General features: G+C 35.1%; 1 protein-coding gene across 3 annotated transcripts in view; it reads right to left on the reverse strand.

Moving 5' to 3' along the window:
* Positions 1 to 206: 206 nt before the first annotated feature.
* Positions 207 to 27,710, reverse strand: part of LOC145286134 (caspase-3-like) — a 113,134-nt gene continuing 85,630 nt past the window's right edge. For all 3 annotated transcript variants that reach the window (XM_080134849.1, XM_080134850.1, XM_080134848.1), the window contains 3 exons: positions 22,908 to 23,222; positions 17,521 to 17,683; positions 207 to 8,790 (listed from right to left, as the gene is read on the reverse strand). In XM_080134849.1, the coding sequence (XP_079990975.1) occupies positions 8,661 to 8,790; positions 17,521 to 17,683; positions 22,908 to 23,222 (608 nt within the window). In that variant the 3' untranslated portion in view covers positions 207 to 8,660. The remainder of the gene's footprint in view (positions 8,791 to 17,520; positions 17,684 to 22,907; positions 23,223 to 27,710) is intronic.

The following is a 27,710-nucleotide window of genomic DNA, read 5'->3' on the forward strand; positions in this document are numbered from 1 at the left end:
TTTTCTGCTCTCAGTCAGTAAAGGAGAAATCCTTCTAGATTGAGACAATTTTAATTTGTGTTCCATTTTTAGGGAAACTGGATTTTCCTACATTAAAAACTGACCTTGTGTATAACTCTGTTTTTTTTTGGGGGGGGGGAGACAAGTAAATAGGAACAAGAATTTCAATATTTTGTTGGTAAAAAAACAAAAATTTGAAAAGCAAAAAGTGTAAAAAATATTTATTTTTCTTGGCAGAAATTAATTAAAAAATATATATATATTACAAAATAATTTCAAAATAGAATTCTCAAAAACAAAAAAAGTATCCCAAATTTGAAGACACAAATAGCAAGAATTTAATTATCAATGGAATAAATAAATGTTATTATTTATCCTGTTTATGTTTAACAAAAATAAATCTTTAAATTTTTCATAACAATGTTTGTTTTGATTCTTTTTTTTTACAGTGGGTTTGATTTAAAAGATAATCAAATGCTTGCCTTTTAATAAGGTATGTTTAAAAAATTTATATATACTGATTTAAAAAAGTACAGAATAGTTAAAAAAAAACAAAAAAAAAACTCCTCTCCCCAGATTAAGAATGGCTTTCTAAATAATAACATTATTTCAGCATGGTTGTGTTCTGTAGAAGTCAGTTTTTGTTTATTAAATTGTTAGTATAGTATAGAATAGTTACAAAACACATTCCTCTCCCCATATTAAGAATGGCTTTCTAAATAATGTTATTATTTCAGCATGGTCCGTATTATGTATGAGTCAGTTTTTTTATTTATTAAATTGTTAGATGAAAGTACACAATCGTTAAATAAAAAATAAACACTCAGCATTACATGATCAATGTATGTGATTTTTGGAATGTGACAAACACTCAGCATTATTAATGTATATAATTTTTAGAATGTGATAAATAAAAAAACACTCAGCATTACTCAGCGTTGTTTGGGACTGAATGATGATCAACAGTTTAGATGAGATAAGTTCTCGGTACCATCAGTTTCGAACCTAATAAGTAATCGTTTTAATTCCCAATTTCACGCTCTCTTCAGCCAATCTATCTCATCTGCCTATTGACAGTCTATAGCAGATGGCTTACCATGTCTAAACTTTTGAAAAAAAATAAATATAAATATTACGCTCTTATTTTGAAAATTTTTTCCTTGCTCTATTGAACACTTCTGGATTTTTTTTTCTCAAAAATATAACTAAGTGTGTGTGTGTATGTATATATATATATATAGATAGAGAGAGAGAGAGAGAGAGAGAAGAGTGTTTTTGTTCTGAATCAAAAAGGATTAGGTTAAGAAGAATCATGTAGATTGTATTCAAGTAAAAATATAAAGACAAGAGACTAAGAATTAGAATATTAAAAAGATCTCTCGGTTGGAATTTTCCTTTTCCAGTTACAAAAATAATAATTTCTCCCTCAATCAGTTCCGGCTATTCCCATTGGCTGCAAGTTACAAAATCGCTTATTCCGGAATGCACATGTTCATAAATAAACGAACACGCTGGACATTAAAAAACATGGCGTCTATCATTTTAATCTAAAACAAACCGATTGTTTTCATTTTTTTCCTTTATTTCCTACATATAATACTATGTTTACTATAATAATTTTTAGTACACTTAAATCTTGCATGAGCAAACACGCATGTTAGCACGGCCGTGTAGGTTTTACAGAACAGTGTGCAAGAGGCTTTGAGATAGATGAGTGTCGTCATTAGTTGTGCTACACTTTTTCATTCATGCATACCGATACATTCTAAAGGCGTTACGGTGGGACAGATAGAGAGAGAGAGAGATGAGCGTCTACACTTTCTCATTCATGAATACCTATATGTTTTAAAGGCATTATTTCAAAGGCCTATAACGTCAGAACTTCTAACTAGCTGAGGGAACTAGATTGTTTAGTTTTTCTTCACCTACTGTTCCTCCTAGCGTTACGAGTTTGAGACTGGGTACTGTGGGTAATTTTTTTTTTTTTTTTAAACGCTCGATAGGGAACTCGATGCTATTTTCATTTTTGTAGGATGTTGCTTAGGTTTTTTTAAATTTCTTCTGCAGGCAATTTTTTACGCTGTGGGACGGAGGGGGGATACTACCGGTGGCAATGCCAGTTAATGGGACCTGCTAGTTGCGAAATATCCTAATCATTTGCAAGAGGTAATTAAGACCAATGGTCATGGTACTGAGTATCGAATATTGGGTATGAATAAATTTGAACATGTGTTATTTTCTGTTTTGTTTGTATTTTGTTACTAAATGGCACAATATTTTTTTTTGTTTGATAAATTAATACTTATAGTTTCTTAATTTGTTTTCTTCTTAACTTACATATGAAATTCCCACTCATTTGGGCAAAATCTTCATACTGTTTCAGGGTGTGTGTGTATATATATATAGACCGTCTGAAACGTACGTAAACGATTTCAATGACTTAAAAACATTATTACAATGATCCAAACATAATTCTCAATGAAAAACCAAGACACGGAATAATAAAATAATGTTAAAAAATACACATTGTTGGTGACTACTCCCTTATTTAAATATACATCTTTCTTTCGTTGGAATTTATTAACCCATTTTATATAAATATATCTAACTACAACGACAGAATGCCACCAACACGCAAAAAAACTGTAGAGGATACACCAGAATCCCAAACAACACTCAACATGGAAAACAAACATCTCGAGGATGAAATTCTAAAACTGAATGAAAAGATGGACAGGATAATCCTCATGATATCCCACCAACAGGATAAGATACTAACCAACATCGACGAAATTATAGTTCTCCTAAAAAAACAACAAGAACATTTAGAACATCTAAAGGAACCACATATCCGGAATGAAGCGCTGAAAACAAAAGAAAAAAACCTCCAAACATGGAAAACTCTTATTAAAAAGAGAAAAATGGCCTACTACCGTGCAGTCAAATGCAGCGACACTGCCTTAACCTACAGGACATTTTTAACCATGGAGGAGCAGTTTATCCCAAACAAATTCCGAGAAAAAGTCACACCACAAGACACAGAGGAGCAGAAAAAAATTTTAAAAAGCCCTAAACATATCAAAACTACAAGCTGAAATTGAAATACAGGAGGACAGAAAGATACACCTCACAGAGGAATACACCAAAATTGACGATGAAATACTCACCGACATCACAAAACTATGCCCCAAGGAGACCCACCAATTCCTTATTGGACTTTGGGAGTCTGAATGCAGAGAGGAGGAGGAAAAATTCAAAAGAATTATCGAAAGGAAGATAACCTGGCTAAAGAATCTTCCAGAAAAAGAAAAAAACGAACAAGTACCGAACATGACCAGTCAAACCTACCAAAAACCGAAACATACCCGATTCCAACAGCTGGAGAGATTCCAAATCAAAGGTAAGAAACGAGACACACATCACTCTCAAACATACCCACACAACAGACCCAAACACACACAACGAAACGACCGGAACATATTCATACCATACACCCATCCCCACCAACAAACTCAACCAAAACTCCCATGTAGAACACCACACATCCACACAAGAACACAGACATCATACAAACACAAATACTACTACCAAAATGCTCCAAAAAACAACATATCAACAACCAACAACCCACTACCACACGACAACACTAAAAGATACAACCTCCCACAACAATACGAAAATAGTTACTACCAACCACGTTACCCAACTCAGCCAAGAACCCACTATCTCTTACCCCACCCCACCCACACAAACCACCAAAAAATCCCCCAACTTATCAACCCCCACCGTAACAACCCAATGGAACTAAACCATCCCTATAGATACCACCCAATACAAAACAATCTTTACAACACCCACCCCCAGTACCCCACAATACAAAACCGACCCCAGAAATACCCCCCACACAAACACAACCAATCCAAATACCCCAGGTACCATCATAACCCATACACCCCCACAAAATGACACAACCAACCCCCCAACCGAATCAACGAAACTAACGACCCTCACAATCATTTTTTAGGAATCCCTCACAAAATGACAACACCAGACTAGACAATAAAAAACCCAAAGTCATCAACCTATCTACAGAGACGCTTACAAAGGACGAAATTGAAGTACTAAAACTAGGCCTCAAATTCTGCCCAACTCCCAGAAGTAACATAGCAGAGTTAAAGAAAGACCTCAAAAAATTTGAACGCAAATTTAGACTCATAGATATACTTAACGACAGTGATAACACAACAGACGACTCTCTAGTGAAGAACAAATCAACATACTTCCCCAACAAACATAACAACACAAAAGAACTAAATACCTTCTTTGAAACACTCTGGAGCCTCAACCCCCAACAAAAAGAAAACCCCACCAGTAATCTAACACGAAAACAAAATCAAGCACTTAAAAAAATCCAACACAATAACAACTTAGTTATAAAGGAAGCAGACAAAGGTAGTGCAGTAGTTATAATGAATAAGAACTTCTATAAAACAAAAATTTCAGAATCACTAGGGAACGAAAATTATTACAAACCAATTAGCTCTAACATAGACGACACAACCATATCTAAAATAACAAAACTCTGCACAACATACAATAGTACATTAACTAAAAAAGAAAAAGACTTCCTTACAAACTTCACAACAAAAACAAACATCTTCTATGGGCTACCCAAAATACACAAATCTAACCAGGTAAGACATGCCATCAACATACAAAAGTCAGAATACATAAGCACCCCAAACCCCAACGACCTCACATTCAGACCCATAGTAGCAGGACCATCATGCCCAACAAGCAGACTTAGCAACCTAATAGATATACTATTACAGCCCTTCACCAATCTAGTCAGAAGTTTTGTAAGAGATAACACACACTTCCTTAGCTCCCTACCACAAACAGTAGACGATGGGACTATACTAGCCACATTCGACGTTAGCAGCCTATATAGCAATATCCCACACAATCTAGGAAAAGAAGCTATCGCATATTGGATTGACAAACATACACAGACTTTACACCCCAGATTCAATAAGCAATTCGTGATTGATAGCATCGACATAATCCTCAATAACAACTCCTTCCAATTCAATAAAGACAACTACATCCAAATACTAGGCACAGCAATGGGTACCAAAATGGCACCGACATATGCCACCCTTACACTCGCTTTCCTAGAAGAGACCCTTTATGAAAGGATAGAGCAAAAGTACGGGCACAATATAAAAACACTCTTCATAAAATCTTGGAAAAGATACCTAGACGACTGCTTTATCCTCTGGAGAACCTCATGGGGGGATATCAAAGAACTCCACACTTTGCTACAAAATCTACACCCAAAAATAAACTTCACACTAGAACAAAGCCCCACAGAACTACCTTTCCTAGACATCCTAGTAACAATAAAAAACAACAACATAATCACAGACATCTACCACAAACCCACAGACACTCAACAATACCTCCACTTCAAAAGCCACCATCCTAAAAACTGTCTAAAATCAATACCCTACTCCCTAGCACGTAGAGTCTGCACCATAGTAACAGACAGACACCTCCGTTCAACTAGACTGAATGAACTACAAATAACACTGCGGAAAAGAGGATACCCACTACCACTAATACAGAAAGGTATTGAACTGGCTGAAAAAATTCCAATAGACCAACTAAGAACCCCAAAAGAACACAACAAAGAACAAATTCTAGCATATGTCTCTACACACAACACAAACAACCCAGAACTATTCACACAGATAACAAAAAACCTTATCCTCCTCAATCAGAACGACAAACTAAACAACATACTTAAAACAACAAAAATAATAAAAAGCAAACGCCAACCCAAAAACTTAAAACACATCCTAACTTCCTCCAAACTCGTCCCACATACTACAAAAGGAGTTACAAAATGCAACAAACCGCGATGTGGAGTATGTGACATAATAATAGAAGGTAACACATACACATTCAAAAACCCAGCACAAACATTCAAAATAAAAAAGGATCTAAATTGCACCTCCAGAAATGTAGTATATGCACTAAGATGCACAACATGCAACAAATCCTACATAGGCGCCACCAAAAATTTCAGCAATAGAGTGGCCTTACATAAGAGCAACATCAAAATTGCAGATAACAGACACCTCTATGTTTCAAAACACGTACACACATGCAGTGGAAACAGCTTCAAAATAATGCCAATCTTCCAAACAGACAATTATTTTTATTTACTTACACAGGAAAAAAACTTCATCACCAAATTCACTCCTTAACTGAACAGAACCTAATACCATCACACAAAAACATGAAATACAAGGTACACTCGCATGCACACTCATACACATATACACACCCACACATAAATCAGAACCGACACATCAAAACACACACACGTGCGCACATACAACCACACACAGGCATAACACCCCTATCTCTAATACAACACACTGAACAATACCAACCCTACTTAACCTCGAAACCAACAACACTAGGAGACACCTAGAACCATAGTATAATATCTGTTCCAACACCTCGCTCTCTCTCCTCAGTCAGGGGAGGAGAACCCCCTCATGACTGAAATGACTATCATCCCTTCTATCATCCCCCTCCCATACCTACACACCCTCCAATGCCCCCCCTCTGGGGAACAAAATCTTCCCCACACTAGGAACCGATCCTGGGTCTGGCCATACCCACCTGGGGAGACAAATAAATAGAAACATAAAAAAAACCTTTTTTAAATACACCCCTCTTTCTAAACAAACATAATATTAGACTAAAATGAAAAATCACAATACTAAAATCCAAGAATCCAAAAAATAAATATCAAAATAGAATGAAAGCACCCCTACCCTTACTTCAGAAGAGCCAGTCCCCCCTCCCCACACATACACATTAGTAACAACCTTGGACCACAGCCACCTTCCTAAGGAAGCAAATAAAAATATACACATTCCCAAACCAATAAAAGCAAACACACACACGCGCACACACACACACACATAAACACACACACACACCCTACCCCACCCTAAAGGAAAAGAAAAACACATTAGCAGAAAGAGATAGCGACTGACTACAGGAGGTCAAAATCTCCCTGGACAAACGAAATAAAAAAAGCCATAAAAAAGCAATAAAAATTCAGCATAAACACTTACAAGCCTCCACCCCTTGGAAAAACTTCAAACTAACTGAAAATCGCCATTTTTACACATTTGAAAATAATTTCTGACGAGGACGAGCATCAGACCATCTGAAACGTCAATGACTTAAAAAACATTATTACAATGATCCAAACATAATTCTCAATGAAAAACCAAGACATGGAATAATAAAATAATGTTAAAAAATACACATTGTTGGTGACTACTCCCTTATTTAAATATATATATATATATATATATATATATATATATATATATATATATATATATGAGTAAAATGGTCTGTGTGTGTATGCATGTTGATGCATCACAGTTAAAACAGTAAAACAGTTGATCTAAGAGTCAAACTAACCACAGTTTTGGAATCAGCATCTTTGATCCGATGTCCTTATCAATATCAGATGTTTTTAGCTATTTATTTTTAAAACACATTATTAAAAATTAAAAGTATGTAATTATAACATCAGAAACAAATGTTTCACTACTTTTAGCATTCCCTTATCAACCAACCAAGCAAACAACAATTAACTTAAATTAACAAAATATTTTCGTTTGATCACTGACCGTGTAAAGTGTTCATCCTCAGTTCAAATATTTTATGCTATCTTTTATGGTTTGAATTTCATATTAAATAATTTTTTTTAATATAGTGTTTTACTTACTGATATCTATCATCATCAGAAACTCTAAGAAAAAATATGTATTGCGATTTAAAATGAAAAAAAATTTATTTTCATTGGAACTAATATGCAGGTACTAGTATATAATAAAAAAAGAAAACCAGTTTATGCATACATTTCTACTTAAAGGCAACTATTTTTATAGTTTAAATCTTACTGGATTCTATAAAAGTAGATATAAGTCATATACTACGACTTTGCTCATCCAAATGATCATTAACATTTTTTATCTTACAATCATTTATGGTTACATTTGTCAACCATTAATGATGACTTCATCCACATGGTGGCATTTTTCATATCCAACAAAATAAACATCTAATTTTTAAATAAATAAATATTGAGGACTAAAGTAAAATATAAAAGAAGAATAGATTGACCATTTAATTGGTCATATTAAAAGTCTTATAGACTGATGTGGTATGTTTTATACTCCTGTCCTAATAACTGGATACCTCATAAAATAACACAGATGTAAATGTCACTTTCTTAAAGATGTTGTTTTCCAAAGTAAAATGTTGTCAATTTTTTTAAAAGTTTGTTTTCCAAAGTAAAATGTTGTTACTTTCTGAAAAAAAAGTTTGTTTTCCAAAGTAAAATGTTGTTACTTTCTGAAAAAAAAGTTTGTTTTCCAGAGTAAAATGTTGTTACGTTCTGGAAAAGTTTGTTTTCCAAAGTAAAATGTCACTTTTTGCATAAGTTTACATAGAACAAAACGAGTCAAAATATACTTTTCCACTTTTTTGTCATGTCTTTAAAAACTTTCAATGAAAAATATCTATAAAGCATCATTCATAATTGAAGTTTACTTTGTGTACTAAAAAAATACTTTTTTCCGCAGTGTAGATAATGGAGCTGGAACTTGTTTATAAATCTGATTACCCACAAGTCCATCTTCTTTACTGACAGAATTATTCACCATTAGTAACATGTCACTCAGATCGTATCTGAAATAGAAAAAGATTTTTTTTAATATACATTTAAAATACATTTTTGTTGTCTTCATGATTTCTGTCTTCAAGATTTCTCTACAAGTTATGAACAGATTTTGATATTTTTGGGTAGTTATGCAGAATAAAGACCGTGCTATCATCGGAATTTTCTGAGCAGTTTATGTAAAACAGTGAAAATGCTGAATGAAAGTTTTGCCAGTTATTTTTTAAAATATTTTCATGAATACAAAAAAAAAAAAAAATCAAATATTTATCTTGATTTGAATGAATCAAAACTAATCAAAAAATTTTTTTTTTTAATTTTGTTTGTTATCAGTCATTTGTTATTCAAAAAGTAAATATTTATTCGTGAAACTTTATCTTACAATGAGTGTTTTTGTTTTCTTGATTTGAATTTTTATTTTCTAAAAGTTTCATAAAAATTGTCCAATAATTATTTTTTATTCATTTATTTATTTTTTTTATATGGGGGTCACCACTTATGAAGTCCCAGAGGCCACTCGAGGATAAGGGTTAATGAGTATACATTAGTCATTGTGATTTTAGCGTAGTAAACATTAGTGGGAATTTTATAACTTGGATTACTTAGGGGGACGGTTCAATAAGAACTTGTTCACGTTGGACTTGAAGACAATCAAATTGTAGTCAGCTGGAAAGCACGCAAACGGAATAGAGTTCCACAGGCGAGCAGTTCTAAGAAAGAAGCCCTGTTCATGGAATATATGTTTAGGTGTAGGCATAGATAAAGAGTGTGGGAAATTGTTGATAGTGGTTCTGGATAGACAAGTGTTTTTTTCGTGAAAGTCTGGCAAGGGTGGGGCATAGATTGAAGTTCAGATGAGCACCTGCCATGAAAATAACGATAAAGCAGGGATGGGCTCGCTACGTCTCTTCTGTGGGAAAGAGGTTGCAGGGAAGAGAAAAGGACATCCCCCACTAAGCTACGAAGTCTATTTTAAACTCTGTCAAGACAGGATAACCTGCTTCGAGCAGCTCCTGCCCAGATGTGGCAGCAGTAGTTCATCGTTGGCCAAACCTGGCTTTTATATAGGTAGAGAATAGCATCAGGAGTGAGATATCTACTGGAGCGGTAGAAGGATCCCACCATTTTTCCAACGACTTTTGCAATGGATTTGATATACGTGTTCCATTTCAGATTAGGATAGGAGTAAAGGTCAAGCCCAAAAGCTTGTCAAAACATGAAGCCTCCCCAAGACAAGAGCCATTCATTTCGATTGATGGCAGCTAGGAAACAGAGCATTGATGATGTAAAGATAGAAGCTTGGTTTTAGATGCATTAAAAGTAACTTTTTTCCCCATTGTATCACGTGCTCAAGATCAGAGGAGAGAGAGAGTCAGAGAGAACTTGATCATTTACGATCTTCGAAGTGCTACCATAGATGGTAGTGTTGTCAGCATAAATGTTTACGAATGATCTAAGGATGTTGTTTGGAAGATCATTGATGTAGATCAGGAAGAGAGTTGGACCCAGGATGGACCCCTGAGGGACTCCAGCATTAATGCTGAGAGCCTCTGATTCTACCCATCAACCACTACTCTTAAGAACCTATCAAAGAGAAATGATTTAATAGTTGAGAAGATATTTCTAGCTATACCCTGGCTGGAGATCTTGTGAAGTAGACCTTTATACCATACCTTATCAACAACAATTTATAAAAGAAAAAGATATTGTAAAATTTGAATTTAACATGAAAATACTATTTTAAAAAATAGTACGATAACATGTGCATAAGTGCCACTTTAGGTACTCCTTGGGCGTTGAGTTCCATGGTGACCAGTATAATTATTATACCTTTGATATATCAATAGCAATTGCCTTAGAGAGGAAGCCTCCATCAAGGGATTCGCCAATCCTATGAGATATAACTGTAAGCACATCTGCTGTAGATCTAGCAGAACGGAAACTGTATTGCATGTCATTAAGAAGGTTATTTTTGCTGAGATGGTTGACTACTTCCTTATTTAGCACAGATTCCAGCAGCTTACTCATGATGCATAGGAGACTTATTAGTCTGTACTGAGAGGGAGATGAGTGATCACCTGAGTTCTTAAATACAGGGCATACTGATGAGATTTTCCAAGGTGTTGGGAAGCATTTCTCCTTAAGACAATGCTTAAATAACTTTGTAAGTATGGGCGCTAGTTCCGGTTGAAGCCTTTTGAGCACTATAACTGGAATGCCGTCAGGGCCAGTTGCTTTACTGGAATCAAGGTTTTTGATTAGCTTGGCAACATCATGTACAGATATTTGTATGTCACATAGCATGTTTTCTGATATATAAGGGAATACTGGGGGGTTGGTGGCCTTGGTTGTAAAAGGTAGAATTAGCTGCAAAGTTCTTGGCAAATGTGATGCTGACAAGATTAACTCAGATCCATTGATGATAGTTGGGATAGAGCTCACACTTCTGTTGAGGATTCTGTTTGCTATTTGCCAGCTACCTTGGACTTGACGGACTGAGCATACAAATCTCTTGCCTTCTTTATTAGTTTTTTACAGTGATTGCTGGCAGTCCTGAAAGCGGCTTTAGGTTTGTTGGAAGCAGTGGAAAAAGTGATTTCTGTGCACAATGGCAGAAGCACATTCTGGGGAGAACCACGGCTGGCTGTTAGGTTTTTGCTGTAATTTTTTCGAGGGTATGAAACTGTCTATACCTACAGTTAGCCATTCCATCAGGTCTGATATTGTAGAGGACACATCCTTTTTAAACATGGCATGTAGAGGTAGGTTTGATATAAATGTACGGAAGCTATCCCAGTCAGCCACTGTACGATGGAGACCTATTAGATTTTGTTTTTATCTTAACTGATACAACAGAGTGGTCGGAAGATCCATGTGGAGACTGAATGGAAGATGAGCACAGCTCAGGGCAAGTTGTGAGAAAGAGGTCTAGGAGACTTGCATACTGACCGTCAGTGTTGGGAATGCGGGTGGGTTCTTGGACAATCTGAGTGAGGTCATAAGCAATGGAGAAATCGTGGCAGAACCTCCCCTTGTCATCGGTCTTGTTTGAGTGGGTTAACCATTCCACGCTGTGAACATTGAAGTCCCCAAAGACATGGATGTTAGCTGAGGGATACTCAGACAAGACATAGTCAATTTTCTCAGTTATGCTATTAAAGATAGTAATTCCATTGTTGTGGGGACGATAAAGTGCACATATAAATGCAGTAGTGTGAGCAGGTGCAACCCGGAAACACATGTAAGGTAAATTAGGATCTTCTCTAGAGATGTCCCTACCACATGGAAAGTCGTCTTTAATGTAGGCACATACTCCATGCCCATGGCGATCTTGGAGGTCGGACTGTAATTTCTTTGTAACAGCAAAAAGAATATTGTTTTCAGTTTTTTTCAATTGCACAACATCTGGCATTATACATAAACTATCTGGAAAATTCACACGATAGCATGGTCCTTATTCTGCATGAGTATTCATTTTTTTAAAGGCTTTCTGACACTATAGAGTATCCCACTCTCATAACCAAGACACCAGAAAAGATTAGCTAGAAAATGAATAACAAAAGAAAAACATTAAAATGAAGAATCCATTGAATAAGACAAAGTGACGCCCTGGCAATTAGCTGTTAATGGCTGGCGAATTAAGATAGACAATTCGAAAGATAAAAAAGAAAGCAGACATTTTTAATTTCCAATGAAAGTAATTAGAAAACTGCAAACAAACAAAAAGGCAAGGGACAGAGAAGGGTCGTGAGCCATGCAGTTAGTTTTAGAATTTGAAACTGCATTTGAAGGTGAAAGATACAGAGACAAAGCTCTAATCCCCCCTCCTATGTTCAACTTGTATACAATGTTTGTATTTGTGTGTTGTTTTATTATCTATGTAAACTGCGGACCACTGATTTCTTCTGCTATGGTAACCAACTACATTATAAAATGATACCCCCTCCCCACAACCAGGACACAAAGAGATATTAGCTAGAAAATGAATAGGGACACATAGTCTTTCGCAAACACGCATGCGGCTTTTGCGTTCTACAAATGCGTACCTCATGCGTTATCGTCGGTGAGTGATCCCAAAACAGAATTGCGTTTGGCTTCATCCTCCCACCCTCCAACGTCAGTCTCCCCCGTGTGTAGTAGCTGATTTGTATCATTTATTGACTTGATCCTCTGTTACTTAAGATGAAGAAACTTCATGCATGAAGAAACTAAGTTTAACTTATATTTTATAAGGAATAATGAAACACGAGAGATTTGTTGAAAACACGAGAGATTTGTTGACGATTTACAGGTTTATTTGGATGAGAAGATTCTTTCAAAAAGGGGAGAGACAGGAACATTATTCCTTATAAAATATAAGTTAAACTTAGTTTCTTCATACTTGACTTTCTTAACTCATTGAAAAATTATTGAAACATTTTTAAAAAAATCTTTTAAAACTATTTTGGGTATATTATGCATTGGATATGTTTTTTTTTATAATGTTTGAAATTTTGTTATTTTGATTTCAATAATTTCATTTGTTATTTTGATTTCAATAATTTTATTTTTACACTTTCATAAAAGTATATTTATGACACTATGGTGTCATGAATGCATGCAGCGGGGTGCATATTGCGGTGAGAGGGGATGTTTGACCGAACGGGATGGGGTAAAGGAGTGCAGAGAAATGCAAAACCTTAGCTAGGAAAATAGGACCAACCGCTGACATGTCATTATGAGCTTGTTAAAGGCAAAACAGATGGTATATTGTCTCAAAAATGGAGACAGATTTGGAATTATCTACGATATGTCAAAAGAGATGGTCATATTAGAAGTGACATTAGATGATAACGGACCACACACACAATGCTGGGCAAAGACAAACCCCTGGGGACTGCCAATAGATATCAGTGTGAGCAACCTCCCCTGCTCTCCTAGGAAAGGGAGAGATAGAGGTGTTGAGTGGACAAGACGAAGGGTAAGCTCAGAGAGGAAGAAAGAAAGGGTGTTTGTAACCACTCTCTGAAGGAGAGGTGGGGAAAAGGGGTTGGATTTAGAAAAAGGAATTTTAAAAAGAGTAAAGTCGTAGCCAGCAAACTGAATGGCTGGGCTGGTCAAGCCTCCCGGTTTGGGAGTCCTTGGCGCCTGATAATATAATGTTAACTAGCCTGTGTTAATGGGAAATTTTTTACTTTACTGGTCTGGTCTTACATCGTTTCACTGCTATAGTCAGTCACCTCAATTTATACAGTAGCTGTTATGAAGTAATGAAATTAATAAATAGTTTGTTATTGTTATAAACTGGAGTTCTGTTTGTTTGTGGTGAGGAGTCTTTATTTTGCTGCAAGCCACAAAGACCAGCCGAGTGATTGATGCATCCGGAGACTAACTACACAGGAAAGGAGATGATTTGGTCAAGAGGCAAAGTGCTCCACCATGAAAACACAGCGGTTGAAGACGATCAACAGGCCAACTTGTGACGGGCAACGTACGATCAAAAGAACACCTGTCATATCGGGTGCAGTCCGACAAGATTAGAGACACCCGGTGTGGTTGGTGCAGTATCGGTCCTCGTTATATATTTATCTATATATATAAAATATAATTTATCTATATATTTATCTATATATATAAAATATATTTATCTATATATATAAAAGCGAAAATGTATGTATGTATGTATGTTTGTGTGTCTGCTAAAAACTTTTGACCGACAGAACAAAAATTCACAAACTTGGTATCATATTAAAGCCCCACCCTCTGGACGACAAATATCGAAAGATTAGCCCAAATGGACCATCAGAAGTGCGTCAAATGATTGATTTTCGGCAGGGGGGGACCCAAAAAAGTGACATTTTAATGTTAAACATTACATATTTTTAAATCGATTTATAACTGCCCAAAAAAATACGGGTGCCAACTCTTCTGCATAAAGTATACACGGGGCCGTTTATTTTGGGTCAACTTGTATTTAAAACCCGCTGAGTCATGTCACGTGATCTTGACGTCAGCAAGCTCTAATGGTTTGAATTTAAAAATTGTTGTTATCGGTAAAATAAAAATTAACCCTCACACAAGCTAAACTATGAACTTCTACGCCATGACAACATAACCAAAGTTATTAGCACATTAAAAATACTTAGATGCGATAGTTAAACGAAAAATAACAAGCCAAAAATGTGAAGTAAAAAAAAAATACGCTTACAAAAAATATTAACGATCGAAGTTTTTACAAAAAAAAAACAGCCAGACGCCATTTTCTTTTTTAGTAACAGTCGAAGTGAGAGAGAGAGAGAGAGAAAGAGAGATGCAAACAGAGAGAGAGAGAGATAGAAAGAAAAACATTAACTTTTTCACCCCGAAATCGACAATTTTTGACAGGGGGGGGGGGTCAACAATGCATGCGTCAGATGACGTCATGACGTCGTGACTTGATTTACTTTAAATAGTTGAAAAACCGAACAAATTTCAGATGCATCGGTTTAGCCCAGCTAGTTAAGGCCTTGGTTCATTATCTAAACGTTTTGTGTTCGAATCGTGGTATGAGATGGTTTTTTTTTTTAATTTTTTTATATGTAAATATTGAACCCTGTATTATTTAAGCTATTTTTCACGTAACGTTCATTTTCCTGTTTTTTTTTTTTACTTCGCTTATTCTTAGCGACACCCAAAAACACCCGGGTACCCACCGATTTTTTTAATTTTAATATCGAAACAGGCTTATTTAAGCCATTTTTCACGTGTTCGTTTTTCTGTTTTCATCGTTACGTTAGTTTTTTTTTTTTTTTGATGTTTTTATTACCCCCCCCCCCGCTTAATTAAAACGTTGTATTCTTTTCTTACTTCGCTTATAACAATGCTTACATCGTCATCGTCGTCATAACGCTCGACGACTTTCAAACATCTTTCACTTATTCGCTTATAACAATGCTTCATTCTGGCTGGCCAATTTTATTTTCAAACTTCGCCTCAGGGCTTCGGCTTCGATCCTAACCCCCCCCCCCCTTTCTTTTTTATTTAACACCACACACACACACCTACAAACACCCGGGCAACGCCGGTTACCCCTCGCTAGTTAATAATATAATAATATATTATTATTTATTCAAATAAAAACTTTTATTTTTAAAATTAAAAAAGAAAACCCATTTTTATAATTTCATAAACATATTTCTTATAAAATTTCAAATAAAATAAAAACTTATTTTTTAATTTTGTTATTAAAAGTGCAAATAAAGACTAACTGTGTTATTTTTATCTTTTTATGATTTTGTTAATTTTTATTGTATATTTATATTATTTATATATTTTATATACTTTTCAATAATGTCCTTTTCTTATATTTTATTTCAATAAATTGTTTCACAATAGAAATTTATTATTTTATTATTTATTATTTATATATTTTATATACTTTTCAATAATGTCCTTTTCTTATATTTTATTTCAATAAATTGTTTCACAATAGAAATACTGAAGAACAATAAAAGTGAAGGAATTGATTTATCTTGTCACTGCTTCTGGTAGCAACCACGCTGGAAGTTAGGAAGTATGTTAGTTGACTATTAATGACCTTTATTTCCTAACTTGCTGGGTATGCTGAATATATTTCTGTTTATTACCGGATGTGCCGAAATGCACTTGACCTTTTATGACCTGGTTGAACTAATTTGTTCAGTCGTAAATAAAGCAGGAATAAATTCAACACACCTTGTACATATTAATTTAGTATCTGGGTAGATGTCAGATACCTCCAGATTGTAACTGTCCATTGCTTACATTCAGGATGCCACCACCTGTCTCAGAGAGTGGAGGATTACGTTTGTTATCATAAACACACTTTTTTCAAGCACTATGGATAATAAGGTAAGTTTATAAAATGCAAACATTCTCAGTGGTAGTTTAACTATTGAGCTTTTTTTTCTGCTTTTTTTTTTTTTTACACAGAAATCACCACTTATCAAGGCCCAGAGGCCACTCGAGGATAAGGATTGATAATTTTTTCCAGTTTGAAGACCATCATAGTATCATTACCTTTTAAACTAACTACAATTAACAATAAATATTGTTTTAATCATCTACATCATAATTCAGATCATAAAGGATTAATGCATGCTCTTAAAATCCGCACCAACTGACTGAATCTCTACCTACTAGTGTAGAGCTCCAATATATAAATCTCTATCCACTATCCCTTTATTCCTCTCCTCTCTAACCTATATTTCTTTTTTTCTGGTAACTAAAAAAAAAAAGCTTTAAATACCCCCTTCCCCCCCCACCTAAATTTTTTCCCCATCAACACCTAAAAAGTTAATATGAAAATGAAAAATGTGTCTGTATTCTATTCGATGCACTACTTCACAGGTGTGGGTTGTGAAGTTTCTAATTTTTAGGTAGACAGACGGACAGAAAACTTTCCTTTATATAATAGATCAGAACTTCTGATCCTAAACTTCCTGAATATTTGACTGTATTTTTTTCTTTTACAAGGAGGGGATGGGATTTACTACTTATCAAGGTCTGAAGGTCACTCAAGGATAAGGGTTAATGCGTGCACGGTGGTCATTGGGGCAACAGTATAGTAATCATTAGAGGTGGAAATTGGGTATAATTTGATGAGTACTTGCCGTGAAAATAATGATAGATCAAGAAAATGTGGCCTCAAAATGATTCCAAACTTGTCAAATGTTTGATCCAGTACCTTAATTAAATTCACAAAAGAAAAAGAAAATTGAAATAAATACATAAATGGTTCTTACTTTTTACTGCAATCGCGGAAAACTTTGCATAGGTTCTGGATGAACCAAGATCCATTCTTCTTACTCCGAAAGGATACGTAACCAGAAACTGTTGCATATGCCATTAAGAAGTCAGCTTCATGAGGAATTGATGGTGGCACTGAGATTGGAAGGCAATCGAATTCTAAAAAAAAAATGAAATAATTAAAGCTATTATGGTCTCTCAAAGATTCACAGTAATCATTACTATTAACGACAAAAATTGGTACTCTTGCATAATTTGACCCAGATTCAAGAGAATTCCCGTCAAGCATGGATCGGGCAAGACCAGCAATCATTGGTTTCAGCTGAGCTTTGTTCAGATGTTGAAATGCTAAATCGACTTTTTATTTTATTTATTTGTTTTTTTATGTAATGTTTTTAGTATTTTTTATGATGATATAAAGGGGGAGAGTTTTTTTTTCTGATTATTTATTTTTTTGTAATTCATTGGCTGCGCGTTTGATTAGCCAATGAAAAAGAGCTATTGAAAATGGAAGCAGACGATTTTCGAATTGGAAGAAAGTGAATAAACAAAAAAGCTAACAAACAAATATAATTTCAAACTTGCCAAACAGAAAAATGACAGGCACGGAAATAAATCTATGCATGTTAGACAAAGAAATGAAAACACTGATGCAGACAATCTTACATTGTCAGAAGAAACTGCTGTCCAAAAAAAATGAGGGGCAAGAATTGTAAACGCAAATGCTTACTAAAAAAAACAAAGATCGTGTGTTAAGGATGGTTTCTCCTGGAGATGCACAAATGGGCACTGCAAACAATGGATATCCTTGTGCACATGATCGTTTTTTGTGCAATTCAAGTTGGAGATTCTAACAATAGTAAAAATTATTTATTTGTGGGCATTTGAAATGGCTACCCTGAAAAATATGTGATGGGAATGCGGTGTTATATCAGAGCGCACTTACACAGACTGAAAGAACTTTCTGAGAGAAATTTGCCAGGAGTATTTCCTTAGATCAGAGGCCCAGGGCACACAGTCAAAATAGACAAGTCTATATTCAACCAAAGGAAATACAACGTAGGGGGAATCCTCAAACTGCTCTGGGTTTTCAGTAGCTATGACATCATTAACAAGGAGTTTTTTGTTTGGTGACCATCACAATGCTGAAACCCCTCTTCCAAGAATAAACAAATATATTCTGCTGGGGACTACAGACAGATCTGACTGTTGGAAGGGCCTATAACAAAGTAGGTGGAGAAGGGTTCCACCACCTGACAGGGAATCATAGTATGCATTTTGTGGACCCTGCAATGAAGGCAACAACAAACCATGTCGAGAGGATGTGGGAAGGAAGCAAAATAGTGAAACAAGCAGCAAGAATGCGGGACAAACTGAGAGCTTCTAGGTACATATTTAATATATAATATAATATATTAATTATAATATTATAATTATTAATATAATAATTAATATATATATATATATATATATAATACATATAGCGGAGAGACAAAAATTTGGAAATAATCCCTTTGTCTCCATCATAAATTACATTTCTGAAAGCTACCCGTTTCTTGGGGAGCTTCCTTCCATTTCCTCTACTCCCATCTCCTCTCTCTTTGCCATCAATGGCTGTTCAACAGTCGACCGAAGTAAATATTACTATAAGGAAATATCCTTATCTCGAGAAAGTTCTTCAACCATCATTGAACAACTGTAAAAAAATAAAAAATAAAAATATTAAGTTTTCTTGAAGAAAAAGCAAAATTTTTCCTGTACCTTCATCTTACAATTTACACTTTTTGTTAACATATTTTTACGTATTTCCTTAAAAAAAAAAAAAAAGAGAGAAGATTTCTGTGGACCCCCCCCCCCGCCCGCAAAAAAAAATTGACTAAACAAATAGTCTTAAGAAAATAAAAACAAAAAACTTGTACTTACACCTAACAATTTACGGTTAAAAAAAAGTAAAACATTCATTTTTTTCTTGAAGAAAAAAGTTAAAAAAATTTTGTTGATAAATATTTTGCAAAAAAAAAAAGAATAAATAAAAAAATTTTCAGTCCTTATGAGGTAGGTTTTCATTATTTTTGATTATTTGTTTTTGTATTTTTTTTCCCTCTCGGTTTGTTTGTTTTGAAATTACTTTGCATCTGTTAAAATGCTCAGCTTAAACCAATGATTGCTGGTCTTGCCCGATCCATGATTGATGAGAATTCCCAAGAATCCGGGTCAAATTATTCAATTATTATACCCAAAAATTATTTTTAAAGGAAATATAGTGGAGAAAACTTTTAATGCCTTCTAAGAATTTGTAAAAACAAAATATACATAAAAATTTGACCTTTTTAGGTCATTCAGAACTGGTAAAATGGTATTATTTTCTCTACACTGTTAACTAGAAAATAAAAATGATTTTATTTTGTTTTGTGATATTAAACTTCAACAATAATATTTTAGACTTTAGACTGGGGGTTCATTTACTACATATAAATATAACGTAAAATGATTATTTATTGTTTGGCCAGAAAATGTTATTCATCACCCAGTTTTGACCACCGAGTCGTATAGAGTGCATAACCATTTTGGAAATGCAAAGAAAACGATTACTTGTTGTGTCCTATGCTATGCCATTAAAAACAAGGTGATCGTTTCATGTTAGAGTTAAACATTATCATTGGTGATATAAATCATTTTAAAGAAAATACAATCCGGAAAATTAATCAAAAACATTTTGCTTTATTTACTCATTTGTAAACTATTTGTGTTCAACATAATTTAATATTTAAAAAAAGTTTTTAAACCTATTTACTTGAGTGATGGAGTAAAATAATCCACGGAAGCCATTTTGATTCTGAACAAATACATAGAGCAGAAGCAAATAAGGGTTAAAATTGCAAAAACCAAGATTTCAGAATTTAATCGCTTACACTCCAGTTATATACTTAGTTCCTATCCAGAATCAAAATGGCTACCATGAATTATTTTACTCCCAACCCACCCGGCTGGCAGCAAAATCTCCACACGTCTCTTCACTGTAAAGATCTTTAGATGCCAGAAGATTTTTTACTCTAATTGTTTCTTTCTTCAAAGTGCTTGCTTTTGGAATTCTCTCTCTGCTCTCTGTTTCCTTAACCATACAAGTATGCAGAAATTTAAATGTATGTGAACAAATATCTTACTGTTCAACTACCCATCCAGGTTGCCTCCTATAAATCTAGCTCTTATCACAGTAGTCCCTTATGGTTAATGCTATCTGTAAATATGATATGTTTCTTTTTTCCCACTGATTTCTATCAAATCTACTTTCAAGGTCAATAGCCAATGCTTCAGTAATATAAAAGGATATTTTGTCAGGGAGTCTTATGAAAAATTTGTCTTTGTTAAATACTACTGGAAAAAATCAATTTTTTTTATTTGCCTGAAAACAAGACTCAATACTAGTATTACTTGTATTATTCGGATTACTGTTGGTTGGACGTTATTCTTTTGCTGATGAAGAATGCAACTGTCTCCAGCTTTGGATCCACCTGTCTATATTTCCAAATAGTCTTGGAATCTATGTTTGATTATTTCTAAATCTTCATGGGTTTCGTTTTTTGTGTAATTTGCTAAGTTAAATATTATCGTTGGTTGTTTTGCAAGCCAACGTGGATATCTCAGTCTGATGGATTCATGAGTTATTTTATTTTATTTTATTTTGTTTTTTACATGTAGGTCACCACTTATCAAGACCCGAAGGCCACTCAGGGATAAGGGTTATTGCATGTACAGTAATCAATGAGATAGTATTGTAGTAAACATTAGTATTGGGGGTTTTGATAGAGCGTCTTATTTAAGGGGGCGGTTTGTCAAGAGTTTGTTTATGTTGGACTTGAAGACGTCCAAGTTGTAGTCAGGTGGGAAACAGGCAAGCGGCAGAGAGTTCCACTGGTGTGCAGTTCTAAGAAAGAAGCTTTGCTCATGGAATCTACATTTGGATTTAGGCACAGATAAAGAGTGGGGAAAATTGTTGACAGTAGTTTCAGCCAGATGGGTGTTTCTTGTGAAAGATTGGCGGGGGGGGGGATTGGAGCTCAGACGAGCACCTGCCATGGAAATAGCGATAAAACAAAGACAGGCTCACAATGTCTCTTCTGTGGAAAGGGCATCCCTCACTAAACCACGAAGTCTATTTTGTACTCTGTCAATCAACTCTGGTGTTCAAATTTCCTTACTCCTCTCACACCTCTCATCATCTCTTGCAGACTCCCTGCCTTACTCCTTTCATCATCCCACACAGACCCTTTGCCTTCCTTGAATCTCTTATGCCAATCAAAAATTGATGATCGTTCCCCCCACTACTGTTTTTATTTCATTAAGACAAAACAAAAATAAACACTTGTTAACATATAAATAAGGAAATTCCATGGTTTGTTCTACACCAATCTGTCAATAATAATTTACTGTTGATAATAATATTTCTTTTGAAATATTAAATGCTTGTCAGAGTCAAGACTATTAAAAAAAAGTTTTGTGCACATATGAAAGTGGTAGACTTTCTGTTATTTTTTCTGTGTCTTTTTTTTATAAAAAGTACCAAAAAAAATCAATATTTAACATTTTTAAGGGGTGCGCCGCTCTAATACAACGTTCTAGTAAATCGATCCTCCATTTTAGAAGCAGCAATTTTTTTGTCTCAGAATGCCTCCGATAAGTATTGAAAATCAATAATTGATAAAAAAAACAATTAAAGAAAGAACATTTTGATTTTAACCAAGGTTAACATACTTATACAGCATAACATCACGAGTGCATTTAAGAAGTTTTATAACTGCAATAGTAAGTTCTTTGATAAGACAGAAGCACATTCAAAATGCATGTTTCTGTTTAGAGTACAACTGAACCATGATTACTTGACTTTTGCATTTTAAACTTTGATTCAAACTATTATGTATAAAAATAATTTTATAAAATCAACAGTAGGTTCTCTACAGTGCAATGTAGACTACAATGCCTTATGGACCTGATGAAAATTTCCACATAATAGTTCAAACAAGTGAGCGTAACATTTTTATTTTAAAAGTTTACCCCAGTCGTGTTACTTTTTTAACATACATTTCCCACCGACTCTCTCATTCTTTGGACATTCAGTGCAAACACAGATCCCACAATATTATTGTACCATCTTGAACAGGAGAACTACACTTTCATCCTAGACCAAAGGTCAAGAAAGCAAAATTTAATTCAAATTTTATATTGAACACAACAGTGACACCAGATTAAATTTAAAAAATTATTTTTTGTGCATTACATCTTCTTTGATGGGATGATCCCATCTTTTAAAAAAAGGGTGGAGGGTGAGAACATATGCATGAACATGAGTACTATTATATAGATTAAAAAAGAAAATTGCACTCACCTATATCCTCTTCCCCCGACTGATAAGCTAATCCTTGACAAGCTTGTATGAAAAATAGTTTTGGCTTTCCAGTTAAGCTTTTACATTTCAATGGTTGGAATGGCGATGTAATGCTGGGATAAGGCAAACGTTCACCATCCACTCCATAAACAATTCCTTCTGTTCCATGTGAAAGAATGCAGCAGACAAAGCAGTCATATTCTCTGTGATCCATGGAACTGACTTCACCAAGTTTTTCTTGCATTTCAGTTTTGGTAAGATCTCTATACTCAATTATTTCAAAGTGAAAATTTGTAAAAACTTTCACTAATTCATCTTGAAATAAAAAAAAAACAAAAATATAATCAAGTAAAAACATAAAACAACAACAAAAAACAAATCATCCTAAGCAGCTCTACTAAAGGTTCTGTCCGTGTCTGGTGCTTAAGTTTGAAATAGCATTTTCAGCTGTGTCCATGTATCTCTATAAAAACCTATGTCTATCTGTTTACCATGCTCAACTTTGAAAAATAGCACCTATAGGTTTGTTCATGCACCTCTATAGAAAGCCCTATCCATCTGCTATGTATGTGAGCAACATTCATCCTATGCAGGCTGAACTGGCTTCCTCTGAAGGAGGAAGTGTCAAAGGAATATTAAATACACAAGCAGTTCCCAGTCACTTATATATCCTGGTCACGAGAGATGATGAAATTAGGTTTTTGCAATTCTTGCCCATGCTTAACGTTGGTTAACTGCTGGGTAACCACTTGGGAATACTGGCTATGCTTAACTTTGAAAAATAACACCTTTAGATTTGTCCACATATATCTATAAAAGGCACTGTCTATCTGTCTGAAAAAAGGGACCTATTCGTCCATCTGCCATGTTGAATTTTAAAAATATTATTTTCATTGCTAAATCGTCAGATTGCATGACTGGTTCTCAGTAGAGAGTTGTTTTGTAGCCAAAGAGCAAAAGATTTTTCCTGTGTTGACGTGAAGAAAACAAATGCAAGGTTGCTAAAAAAAAGAAGGGTTAATTTTTATGGAGCACTTCTGGTTTCTGATTGGTTGGTAGCAGAATGTGAATTAATTTGATTCATCAGTTCCTAGCAGCATCGTTTATAAATAGGATCTTCCAACTGTGAGGGACCATACCCCCATTATGAATCAAAAATATTGCAACACTGTCTATCTGTCTGAAAAAAGGGGCCCATTCGTCCATCTACTGTTGGATTGAGGTACACCGCCTAGGTAATACTTAGGAGGTCCACCCTCCCAGGCCTTGCCACCGGGCTTTCCGGTGGGGCAAGTTTATTGCTTGCTGCCTGAGGCGCCCCGACTGGGGAATGCCGACAGGGTTACTCAGGCAATTTTTAAAATTGCAGGAGTGCCCCTCCTTTAGGGGAGCCTGCGGGGTTCCCACTTTCCAGGCCTCGTGCCAAATATTGCCAATGTGGGCAGCAATTAAATAACTACCCCATTATGAATCAAAAATATTGCAACACTGTCTATCTGTCTGAAAAAAGGGACCCATTCGTCCATCTGCCATATTAAACTTTAAAAATGTTATTTTCATTGCTAAATCGTCAGATTGAATGGACACACTGTTTGAATTTAAAACCTAAAACTTTGAGAATGTTGTCACCATGCAAACTTCATGAATGACAAAATATATATCATAGACTCAGTTATTTAGATAGAAAAACTTGTAATCAAGTACAGTTCAAACATTTCAATATACAATTGTTGAAACAATGTGCGGCTCTTTACAAACAGACTTCTTTCTCCAAATTTACAACATGGCAAGGAAGAAGAAAAGGAAAAAATAAAGAGAAACAAAACAACACACTGAAGATGGAGGAGATTTCTGAAATATATTTGTGATAAATTTCAAACAAGTAAAATATTTGTTTATTTTCCTTATATTATGTTGTATTTAGCTTTCTAGCGCACTTGATACGTATTTTATTTTATTCAAATTAAAACAACGTTTCTATATGAACTCTCATTCTTTGATGTTATTCTCGCATTGCCTACGCACAGTTCAAACATTTCAAAATACAACCGCTAGAAACAACACGCGGCTCTTTACAAACAGACTTCTTTCTCCAAATTTACAACATGGCAAGAAGAAAAAAAGGAAAAAAAAGAGAAAGAAAAGATGGAGTATATCTCTGAAATATATTTGTGATAAATTTCAAACAAGTAAAATATTTGTTTATTTTCCTTATATTACATTGTATTTGGCTCTCAAGAGCACTTGATGCGTATTTTACTTTATTCAAATAAATAAATAATTTACGTTTCATTTCATTTTGGGTTTCCGGTCTTTGATTGGCGCAAAGTATTTTTTTGTGGTGATTGAGCCAGGATATTCCCGCTGTCACATTTACCAAAAAAAAAAACATTAGACTGAACGATAAAAATCATAAAAATAATATTTTAAAAAACTTTCTTTTTTTTAAACTCCTGAGATTAACATGATAAAAGAAAAACCAGGTGTCCCGTGTGGATTTCAGAAGGGGGGGGATACATTTCTTTAACCCTCAGCTAGTTATTTAATAAATGTATATTTATTATTATTCAATAAATGTGTATTTATTATTATTCAACAAATGAATATTTATTTTAATTCAATAAATATATATTTATTATTATTCAATAAATGTATATTTATTATTACTCAATAAATGTTTATTTATTATTACTCAACAAATGTATATTTATTATTATTCAATAAATGTATATTTATTATTAAGAAAAAATAAGAAAAGGAAGAAAATAAAAAAAATTTTTAATTATAAATTTAAAGGAAAAAAAAAACAGTAAACCATATTAACTCCTAACAGACCTGTTTGCAAATATAGCTGCTTCTACTGTATGAACTCTTACTCACCCCCTCCTCCAGTAACAAACAATGAAATAGCAATCTATTGTAATCACTTTGAGGAGTATAATTTTTCAGTAGATATATGACCTTCATAAGCTAACCCAGTAACATTAACCACCCACGCGGGGTCGCAGAAATACCTGGATTAGGACCCATGCGCGAGGCATACCCTCTCGGTGCTGATCGACCAGTAGATCTTCCCAGGTCGTCTGTCTAGAAGAAGGAAAACTCTGAAGCTAAACCTAAGGGGAGGAAGGCCTCTCCAGTCTTGGATGACAACCTTCCTAGATCTGGTGACTCAAACAAATTACCGGTCTGCAAACCTAAACTGCTTAAGGAGTAGATAGGCACTGTCTATCGCCTGGCTTCCATACTCCTTCTTTACCTATCAGCCAGGCATAGAGGTCGAATTACAGGGAGTCGACAGAAACACTCAGTGGTCAATCTTGTTTCCTGACTAGGACAATGAACGCCGTTTTCCCCACTCCCAACACATCCCATCCCTTAAATTGGGCACTTGGAAGTGCTTGAATACCATAATGCCAGTGCAAGTAGATTGGGTTGACCATCGTCTGATGGGCTGAGGGTACTGGATAGACAGTTCCTGGCTGCTGTTTCCGACTGGTAGTACAGGAGCACTAACTCTTTGGTAGCGCTTAGAGCGGCTGCTCCATCAACAGTTATATAATATCAGGTTGTTTGTAGTGCAATGTCACGCATGGAAAGGGACCCTGCACTCATCCCCAGTGGGTTATCCCAAGGCCACAATCCTAGTAGATGGAAGGACAACTGATGGTCTGCTTGTATTGCATGTCTGGTATTCTACATAACCACTTGTTCAGCACCCTTTACCTAAACTGAAACTCTTAAAAAAAAATGAGAGTACAATCAAAAATTACACTAAAACTAGGCCTAAACTCAAGCAAAACTAACCTGCCTTCTCCCTTGAGGCTTGCACTTACAAACATCCATGGACTTAGAACTAATTTAAATGATGTTGAAGCATTTCTCCTAAAAAACACCCCGGATATCTTAGCACTAAGTGAGACTAACCTACATTCCTCCATCCCCTCTAACTACTTTAGCATGCCTGGATATCTCCCACTCTGCTGTAAGGACTCTGACAGACATATGCACGGGCTTGGAGTCTATATTTGAAACACCCTCCCCTTGACTAGAGAAACTAAACTAGAATCGGACGATCAAGTCTTTATGTGCTTTAAAACTTAACATGCAACATAACATTAGCTACTTTTATTTTCTCTACCGCTCTCCCTCGACCCAGGACTGTACCCTAATAAACAAAGTCTCTGACAGCATAGATACAGCACTTTCCCTTGACACTAGTGCCCAAGTGCATGTATTTGGTGACTTCAATGTCCACCACAGCAACTGGCTTGGATTTTCTACTTACACAGGCGCAGCTGGTGCCACAACACATTATTTCTCTATATCTCACTCCCTATCACAGATGGTTACGTTTCCAACCCGTTTCCCAGACCAGCAAGAACAACACGTTTCACTTCTAGATCTGTTTCTGACCATAGTTCTCGATGACTGTATAACGAATGGCCACAGCCCACTTGGGAACGCTGATCATGCAGTGGTAATCACCCTAAAGTCTAGAGCCAAAACTGAAGTCCGACTGCTCAAAACAACAAGATATTATAAAAAGGCTGACTGGAAAGTCATCAGGGATCTCATCAGGGATGCCCCATATCAAAAACAGTGCACAAACGAGACCACTGAATGATTCAAAACTGCAATTGAAGCACATGTTCCCATGCGGAAATTTTATAGCAAGCCCCACTCTCCCCAATGGTTTACTTCTACTTGCGCAACTGCCATTGCTCCAAGGCAGCATGCATACCGCAGATTTACCCGACATAAGTCCAGTTCAAACAGACAGAAGTATATAGAAGCCAGAAG

This window comes from Euprymna scolopes, chromosome 10 (genome assembly GCF_053919585.1).
Source record: "Euprymna scolopes isolate OS-2025 chromosome 10, ASM5391958v1, whole genome shotgun sequence".
Lineage (NCBI taxonomy): Eukaryota > Metazoa > Mollusca > Cephalopoda > Sepiida > Sepiolidae > Euprymna > Euprymna scolopes.